The 10309-nt window shown below is 40.6% G+C and overlaps 1 protein-coding gene across 2 annotated transcripts in view; it reads right to left on the bottom strand.

Annotated features, from left to right (window-relative positions):
• Positions 1-10309, bottom strand: part of LOC122550775 (microtubule-associated tumor suppressor candidate 2-like) — a 440121-nt gene that overhangs the window by 46055 nt on the left and 383757 nt on the right. For both annotated transcript variants that reach the window (XM_043692024.1, XM_043692025.1), the window contains one exon: positions 1155-1221. In XM_043692024.1, the coding sequence (XP_043547959.1) occupies positions 1155-1221 (67 nt within the window). The remainder of the gene's footprint in view (positions 1-1154; positions 1222-10309) is intronic.

The following is a 10309-nucleotide window of genomic DNA, read 5'->3' as shown; positions in this document are numbered from 1 at the left end:
GAGGTAGGGTGGGAAGGGGTGTAATCCAGGTAGCTGTGGGAGTTGGTGGGTTTGTAGAAGATGTCAGTGTCAAGTCGGTCGTCACTGATGGAGATGGAGAGGTCCAGGAAGGGGAGCCAGGTGTCGGAGATGGTCCAGGTAAATTTAAGGTTGGGGTGGAATGTGTTGGTGAAGTTGATGAATTGCTTAACCTCCTCGCGGGAGCACGAGGTGGCGCCAATGCAGTCATCAATGTAGCGGAGGAAGAGGTGGGGAGTGGTGCCGGTGTAATTACGGAAGATCAACTGCTCTACGTAGCCAACAAAGAGACAGGCATAGCTGGGGCCCATACGTGTGCCCATGGCTACCTCTTTGAATCCTCCCACTTCCTCCAGACCAAAGGAGAAATTGTTAAGGGTGAGGACCAGTTCGGCCAAACCAGAATCTGGTTTCCAGCATCTGCAGTCATTGTTTTTACCTCTAGATTTGGGATCTGCCTCCTCGTTTTGCCCTTTGTTTGATGTGGGGTGGAGCTCCTTTGGCTAGATAACCATTGTCTCTCTCCAAGAGAGACAACTGTCTGTAAATTACCAACCTTATTACCAATACACAGATAAATGTGCAAATTAACTAAGCACTATTTATCTCCCATGCCTAATTGATGCACATGAACTTTTAGATGTTTATTTTATTCAATTTATTAAATTCCTGTCTGCACCTCAGCCTAAAGGAATGACACACCGTATTTGGAAATGACTCACAAATGATTCAGATAGCAAGTATTACTACATTTAAACAATTACTTCAATTAAGCTGTGTTAACCAAATGAGACCTGAAAACATCCATTCATAGGAAGGAAAGTTGTAACAAAATTGTAGATATTCATTAAACAGTGAAATTAAGTCCCATGAGTCACATAAGGAGAGTATGCATACATAATTTACACGTTTGGTGAGAACACCACTTGATGACACTCAGACTAGGACACAAACAAGTCATGACCTTATCATTATAACAGTAAGATGAATTATTGCTCTGTATTTTCCCAATGGGATTAAAGCAGCCAGCAGACACAAAGAATATTTTGGTGCATTGCTTTTGTAGGAATTATACAGTCAAACAAACACACTCAAAGGATAGACAGCATTACTTGTACGTTTCTTGTACATCTTACCTACTTCCTCTCTGATATGAGCAAGCTCAATGGACAGTTCTTTCTCTTTGATAAGGGCACTTTCATTCTGCAAATAAGAACAGAAAAATTTAGAATTCAAAATAGTAGGGAATTGTAGTAAACAGAGCAATTTGAACTGTATCCACATGGTGATATCAGTAGGACATAAAGAAGGCAGACTCTAGCAGGTGGGTGACCCAATCCACTTTAATTGTTGCTCAAACACTGAAGAGGGAAATTCACCCCTGTATTCTTTATTTCCTGACAAGCGACTGTTTTGAGCTAAGTTCACAACCATAATTATTTACCAGATTTTATTTAATATATTTTCCACAAAGACCTCAATCTACTGGGTTATTGCAGTAACTCAGTAAACCTTAATAGCCACCAACTCAGAAGCTATCTTTTCAGTCACTTATCTGAGTTGTGAAACACCAAATAGTTGCAGGAAATTAGTAAGTTACGAACTGTTCCACAGGCTTGACAATAATATTCAAATCATGTCTAGCACCAAAATAAACAAACTTGACTTAACACTGGAAAGCTACAAATTTGAGAATGCAAAAGTAATTTTAAGGGAATTAAATGCAACCACACTGACTCTCCCATTTTTTTCAAAGGAAGAAAAACAATGATAGTGCAACATTATTAAAACGTGAGCTACAGTCGTGAACAAAACGAAACCTCTTTGGTGGAGTTGACCTCAAATCATAATGTTGCTTCTTTAAGACAGAAAATGATGAGATTAAGTTATTGCAGTGGATAGAGTTGTAAATTAAATTGCAACTTAGTGTGTGTCCTAGGTCTTCAATATTCACAATATATTAATGCAAACATACAAGGCTGCTATAAAATAGGACATTCCTTCTCATAAACACATAGAAAATCATAAAGTCAACCCCTAAATTATTTCAACTTGGGCTGCATCATGACTTCCGTCACCACCCTGTGTCATTGGAACAAAAAGAAACAACAAAGCTATTACCCTCTCGTCCAGACAACCAAAGCAGTAATACAGCTTGCAACAGCAATGGCCCATCCTAGCAGGCTTGCTGATACACAAGCCTGCTTCATTCAGTCGGTCTGCTCAAAAGTCCTTTGCTGCAATGATTTTTATTAAATGTTGCCCACAGGCAACAGCTACCCCTACCTGCATGTGGCACCACAAACTACCTTATTTCTCCTAATATTTCCAGAGACTCAGAAAAGGGAAAGAAAGATACAAGGACATTATCGACATCTTGCTCAGGAGGAGGTTACTTTGCCAGTACAAACAGCATCAGAGTGAGGCTGATCAATAAGAATGTGCCACTGATGCCATGACTCTTAAAGCTGACAGCATAACAGCACCATGGAGATTTTCAAATTTAACACACAAAGGAAAAGAAAAAAAAATCCATTGCTAAAAGTATATAAATCACTGATCTTATGAAGAAAGTAGTTTATTTTAACATTTGTAGCTGATAGAAGTCTACATTCCTGGAACTTTACAGAAGCACCTAGTCATGTCTTTAAAATAGGTCCCTTTAAATAGTCACTGTTTCGTTACACAGCCATTAGCTTCATTGTGGTAATGGGTGGGATTACAATAATTCAAAGCTAGACATGTGCAAGATACCTCTGTTTAGACTATGAATAAGAACCAAAGTGGTACTGCATAGTACATCAAACAGTTCAGGTTTGTTCTTTCAATTTAATCTGTTCCATTTAAAACCACAGCAAAAGAAATATACAGCCAACTGTATCAGCATGAGAAACAAAAAGATAGGTTAAGGTTTCACAGAAACATTTTATGTGAACTGATTTCTGGCTCACATTTTAGTTTTTTTTTGCATACAGATTTATTTTCAGTTTTTATTTCAGGTTGGCAATATTCACAGTGTTTTTCTTTTTATCTCTACCTAAGTTGAATGAGGTAACACTCATTTATTATGAAATGTAATGAGAATAATGTAAAGTTAAAAAAAAATTCTGACACATAACACAAGAATGTGCATTAATAAGAAAAAAGAGCTTACATTCATACACTATCTTCCCATTAAAAGCAGTTTTTCAGACAAGGGAATAATTTCTACATGCAGTAACTCTTATGTAGAAGGGAGTGGATGGCACATTGGAGTCACAATCTAAAGACTATGGTAATGTTTTGGGGGCCCAGGCTTAAATCCTAGCACCACTGATGTAAAATTTAAATTAAAAAAAACTTAATGATGACTATGCAACCATTGTCAATTGTCATAGAAACCCATCTGGTTCAGTAATGTCCTTCAGGGAAGGAAATCTGCCATCCTTATCTGCTGTTGCTTATATGTGATTCTAGAGAGTCCAAGATGTGATTGACTCCAAACTGCCCTCTGAAATGACTTCGAAACTGAGTTAATTGATATAACTGTTCAAAAGTCTGAAAAAAATGGAGTGAAATTGGACGGAACATGTGGCATTGACCAAGGTACAGTAATGACAAATGCAAACTTAGCCCTGCTGACCCTGCAAAGTCCTTTAAGTAACATCTGGGGACTTGTGCTAAACATGGGAGAGCTATCTCACACACCAGTAAAGAAACAGCTCAACACAGTCATACTCTTGGATTCATAGCTTGCAATGTCCCAGATGCTACCATCACCTGCCCTGGAGATGTCATTACTGATGCCAGTCCAGTAGTTGCAATCTTTTTGTCTTTAATCTTTTTATTACAGTGGGTTTTTAGATTCCTCTCAGGGAATAACCGTACATGGTTTCATCTTCTAATACTCTTATCCACCCGTCAAAATTACTTTGAACAACTCTTTCAAACATAATATCGGTTTTTCCAGGTTTATTCCTTACATTCCAAAACCTTTGCGTATGTACCCCAGCACTATTATGTAGGCAGCCAATATAGTCTTCTTCACTGTGTCATCATCCTGAGAAATCTCCCCTGACAACGAAGCATAAATTTCCAGTGCTTTACCTATCAATTTACTTCGCATAAAAAGTGTGAAAGTGAGGACTGCAGATGCTGGAGGTCAGAGACAAAACTAGAGTGGTGCTGGAAAAGCACAGCAGGTCAGGCAGCATCCAAGAAGCAGGAAAATCGACCTTTCGGATAGGAGTCCTTCTCCTGCGTGAGGACTGCAGATGCTGGAGGTCAGAGACAAAACTAGAGTGAGGAACAGGAAAATTGACGTTTCGGGCAGGAGAAGGACTCCTATCCGAAAGGTCGATTTTCCTGCTTCTCGGATGCTGCCTGACCTGCTGTGCTTTTCCAGCACCACTCTAGTTTTGTCTTTGCATAAACAGTGCCCAGTCTTCTTTTGCCCAATACATTTGCCTCACCATTTCCATAAACGACATGAGGAAGGCTTCCACCACCCTTTTCCGCAAATTTTGCTCAGGCCTGTGCAAACTTACACTTTTCCTTACCGGACTTCAAATTATGACTCAGATTCTCCCCAACATAGGCTGCACAGGGATTTGGTGTGTTCTGTTTCAACTGTGCCATTTTAAGTTTATATTAATTATCTACTGCCTTGCTTGAAAATTTCTTTGAAATTCTAATTGTAGTTTCCTCATTTCAATTTCATTTCCCTTTCCTTATCTTTTGCTGCCCTTTGGAATTTCATTTGCAGTTATTTTCATTCTTTCCTTATATTCAAGCTGCTTTAACTGTGACCGAATGTCACTTAATTCCAACATTTCCCAACTGTAGTCCTTGGCCCTTTTTTGTATTTCCTCTAAACCCAAGTGTTGTGTTAGTGCCTCAATTATGTTGGCCTTCCTTGGCTCTGTCAGACAATGTTACCTTCAGTTTACCCACCAAGTCAATCAACTTTGGTTTTGAGATTTCCTTTAAGGCTGCTAAGGAACAACTCTGCCACCTTCAGGAAATCCTTTGCTGTTTCAATTAAGTGTTTCCAAAATGTTTGTGTTCTTCTTCTTTCTATGGGCTCACCCACCTCTGGGCTCATAGCTGAAGCAGTGATGCAAAGATTGGAACAAACAGTTCTACCACAAATCCAAGCCAAACTCTGGATCAGATACATAGACAACACTTTTGTTATCATTACAAGAACAGAGATTGAGCACACACACCAGATCAGCAACATTATGCTCAGATCTATGAGACAGATGGAAACCAACAATCAACTCCTATTCCTGGATGTGATGGTACAAAGAACACAGAGTGGTGAATACACCACAAAAGTGCCGAGGAAAGTTACACACAGCAAACCAGCTCCTGAATTACAACAGCAACCATCCAAACACACACAAGAGAAGCTGCATTAGGACCCTGTTCAAAAGGGCTACAACACGCTACAGCACATTCACCAGGAACGAATATCCCCGCAACTTCATCCGCAGACGTCTAACAGACAAACAACGTGACACGACCTAACTCACTCGCAACACTACCTTACATAAAAAAAGTCTCGGAACTGACAGCCAGACTTCTCTGTCCACTGGGATTAATGACAGCCCATAAACCAACAGGTATACTCAGACAACTCACCAGAACAAAATACCTGATATCCATCATGTGCAAGACAAACATTATTTACAAGATTCCATGCACATCTGCATGAAACACTATACAGGGCAAACAGGCAGACAACGAGCAAATCGGTATCCATAAACTAGCCACTAAATGACCAGCTGCACCCAGTAGCCATACACACAGATGACAGGGATCACAAAAGCGACTGGGCCAACACAACAATCATAGGACAAGCTAAACAGAGGACAGCCAGAGAACTCTTTGAAGCATGGCACTCATTTATAGACTCCATCAACAATGACATTGACTGAGACCCAATATATCGGCCACTACAATAAACAATCTGAACCAGCAACCGGAAGCAGCAGAAACAGAACCAAATAAATTCCAGAAGACACAGTACAACTGTGCTTCCCAGGAGGCTCCAAAGCACTGAAGATGTCACCTGGACAGAGGATGCAATCAACTTCCCAGCGTGGTGGACATGCCCACAACCACAGGGAGAAAGTGAGGACTGCAGATGCTGGAGATCAGAGTCAAAAAGTGTGGTGCTGGAAAAGCACAGCCGGTCAGTCAGCATTGAGGAGCAGGAGAGTCGACGTTTCGAGCATAAGCTGATAAGCATTCCTGATGAAGAGCTTGGGCTCAAAACATCGACTCTCCTGCTCCTCAATGCTGACTGACTGGCTGTGCTTTTCCAGCGCCACACTTTTTGACTCATACCCACAACCATGTAAATCTTGAAGTTTTTTTTTTAAAAAGTACTCATTTGCCCCAATTTACATGGCTTTCAGACGAAGGTTGAAAGAAAGCAAGGATCAGGTTTCTGTACTGAATAAATATTACTGTTTATTACAAGTAATTACACAATAACTTATGGTAAACATATATAAATCTTGGCATATAACATTATAGATGAAAATTTGAATATCCTTATAAACCCACCCAACACACACAGACACACAAACAAAAAGGAAGAAGGGCAGAGGTAGAAGATATGGAAAGTCGGTTCAGTGGTCTTTGCTTCATAATTCCAATGTCAAGATGATAGTTTTACAGCTGGCCCAGCCTTTGGTACTCCATTATCTCTCTCTGAATCCTTCTGTTGGTTTATGAGGGACGTACAGTGAGTTGTTCAATTGGAGAATGGGTCTGGGTGGGTTATTCTTCGGCGGGTCGGTGTGGACTTGTTGGGCCGAAGGGCCTGTTTCCATACTGTAGGGAATCTAATCTAATCATAATGCATTCTGAGTGAGGGAATTCAATGTCCATCACAAAGAGTGGCTCAATAAGACCATTACTAACCAAGGTGGCTAAGTCTTGAAGAACATACCTGCCAGGCACAGGTAGTGAGTTCACCAGTAAGTGGGAAAAACCTACTTGACCTCACCTTTAACAATCTATTTGTTCCAAATGCTTCTGACAAGATAATATCAGTACAAGTGATCATTGAACAGTTCTTGTTGAGTCAATGTTTTGTATTCATCATGTGTGTGGCACTAGCACAAGCTAAACAGGTTTGATTCAGAGCAGATCTGGCACTTGAAAACTTGGCATCCATGAGATACTGTGGGCAATGAGTGGCAGCAGAGTTGTATTCAATTCCAATCTGTAACCTGTCATATCTCACACTATATTACCATCAAGCCAGGGGATCAAGGCTGATTCAAGACTCCTGTGCCAGGAGGTATGCCATATGTGTCTAAGAATGAGGTGCCCTGCCACCATATAGACTGATGTGCCCCAACCCTTCATTTCATTTTGCTGAAATGACTTGAGGGAATATCTCCTGTCAGAGCTCTCATAATCATTTGTCTGTCATTGAAGACTCAAAGGTCCTCATTTATTGTCAAATGTGTCCTCTACTTGCAATATTGTTTTAGCACCTGATTGCTTGAGCGATATGCAAGCCTGTAATCTCGGAAGATAAGCCTATATCTGAACATATCAATTAGGAGAAGGAGTAAGCTATTTAGCCCCTCGTGTCTGCTCCGCCACTCAATTAGATCAGGCTGCTCTGATTATAATCTCTGCATTCCAGTCCATCCCGATAACCTTTTATTCTCTTGCTTAACAAGAAGTGATCTACCTTTGCCTTAAAAATGTTCAAGGACTGTACTTCCAGGAAATGGAAGAAAGTTCCAAAGACACTTAAAGGCCTAATTGCTAATCTTTTGGTAGTATGGCCTGACCTGAATACATTCTCCAAATGTGCTGCTCTATTTGTTCCCCAAGTCTACTAGGGTTTTTGGTCTTGTTGAAGTGTACACTTCTATCTCAGAGATGAGCACCAAGTCTTGCTCGGCAGCCTAGTCAACCATTGTTCTTGCGTTACCCCGTTCACTTTGCACATAAAGCCTAGATTTGAGCAGATAGGTTTGCTGGTTCTGCAAGAAGTACAGTGGTGGTGTTAATGTCTTTGTCTTTTTGTGCAAGGATTTTGGTAATCTGGCTCACATTCAGTCAATAGTATTAATTGAGGTCTCTACCAAGACAGATGTGTGCAGCTAATGGCACCTGTACTACAGAGTAGCTCACTATTCTGGCAGAACCACATATGAATTCTACTTACTTCTCTCTGTCCAGAGAGAACACAATAAAGCCCCTCTCCTCACATAAAGAGCCCCTATATCTATGATAATGCAGCAATGGATGTCAAATTGGTACGCTGCCTATGATGCCAGTTAGGAAGGATCCTGAAGCTTAGAAATTTAGGGTCACATTACATCCTTCATAACCACTGGGTGCACCAAAAAATGGTGGAGTTCTGTAAGGACATGCTTTGTGAACCACAGATGATGAATGCATTGCCCAAATTAAGGTAAATGTTGGAGAAATGCTCCTGGAAGATTCTGGATGGTTAAGGGTTTCTGCTGAGAACCTTTCACCTCTCCTCCTCCTCTGTCAGTAAACTGCTTTTCTTATTTGCTGCCTGTGTACTATTTCCCTCTTAGTTTGCAGTCCAAAGGGGAGCTGCTTCTATACGGCGCTGATTATTGAGAAAATCTGATGTGCCCAGATCCCACATAGTAAACATCTTTGGTATATGATATCGTACTTCCCGCAGAGTTCACAGACAGTAACCAACTCCTCACCACATCCCAGGACTTCAACAAACTCAAACTGAACCCATAGAAAGACAGAGACACTAATCTGCAAGTTGCTAGTAATTTTACAAAATAATGCTAATGGGGAATCTTTATGCTACTGAGGAGATGTTTAGTTGCATGTTGATTAAGAGGTGTCAACTCAAGTTGCAAGGTACGATTAAAATAGTGAGGATCATTGACTGACATTATCTGCCTGCTCTGCATACATATAAAGCAAACTGGCATTGCCTGCACGAAGACTCTCATTATTACTGCATCGAAACAGAAAGCAGGAGCAGCATAGAAGCTTTTTGAGAGTTTCATGTTGGCACCTGCATTATTGATATTGGCATTATGAAGCTATGGCCTTTTGTATTAAAAAAAATAGTTGAATATAAAACACTAATTATCTTTATACTGGTGCTTTACTCCTTTGTGGTAAATTGCAGCAGCAGGCAGCTCATCACTGCCTGTTCCTTTGTGGCACGTAACCAAGGAAACCAGGTTCAGGGAGTATGGAGACAGTAATAGGCTGATGAAGTTCCCTATAGCAATTTCCTTCTCAGATTTCGCAACATTAGTCACGCTGACCGGATTTCGGCAACAGTGTACTATTCCTGATGTCATAACTGGAATTGCTTCTGCTCTCTCTTTATCCCACCTCACACGTGATTTATAATGGATATTCAAAGCACTAGCAGCATGCGCGGAATACACTAGCAATTCAACAGTAGGGGTAGCTTTTCATTCACAAAACCCTCCCATCAGCTGACAATGGCTACATTGCAACAGTATATCCTGACCAAATTGAGAGACACAACATTATAGCCAAATTACTCCTGCCTAACTACATTGTCATCAGCATAAGATTTGAGAGCTCAATGATGGCACAGATATTTTTCAAATTTAAATTTCACCTGGAAAGATTTCAAATTATATCGGTTTCACTTTATTTGTATATGCATCATTATTTGGTGAGACTAACCAGAGTTAGATGAACTGGTAAACCTCAGACTTGGCAAACATTGATGGATACAGGGGACGTTTTCTTAATGGCTGTGTCTCATGACCCCCTAACATGGTCTGTGAGTGCTAAACACTCTGCAAATAAAAAATGTGGTGCCTCCAAATAAACATAACAAGTATAAGTGACTGGGATAGACTAACGTAATTGCAGTTCTGGCACTGCTACTGTTTGTGCGCATATTATGCCTGTGTACTGAGAAAGTCTCAAGGATGTTATGAGAAATTCTCTTTCTTTATCATGAAAGAAACAATGTTTCCTATTGAGTATTCATTTCAGTGTCAGAGTTAGAACATAGAACATAGAACAGTACAGCACAGAACAGGCCCTTCAGCCCATGATGTTGTGCCGACCATTGATCCTCATGTATGCACCCTCAAATTTCTGTGACCATATGCATGTCCAGTAGTCTCTTAAATGTCCCCAATGACCCTGCCTCCACAACTGCTGCTGGCAACGCATTCCATGCTCGCACAACTCTCTGTGTAAAAAACCCGCCTCTGACATCCCCTCTATACTTTCCTCCAACCAGCTTAAAAATATGACCCCTCGTGTTAGCCATTTCTGC

Source organism: Chiloscyllium plagiosum, chromosome 6 (assembly GCF_004010195.1).
Source record: "Chiloscyllium plagiosum isolate BGI_BamShark_2017 chromosome 6, ASM401019v2, whole genome shotgun sequence".
Taxonomy (NCBI): Eukaryota; Metazoa; Chordata; class Chondrichthyes; order Orectolobiformes; family Hemiscylliidae; genus Chiloscyllium; species Chiloscyllium plagiosum.
Note: the sequence above shows the minus strand (reverse complement) of the source record. Positions and strands in the feature narration are given on the sequence as shown.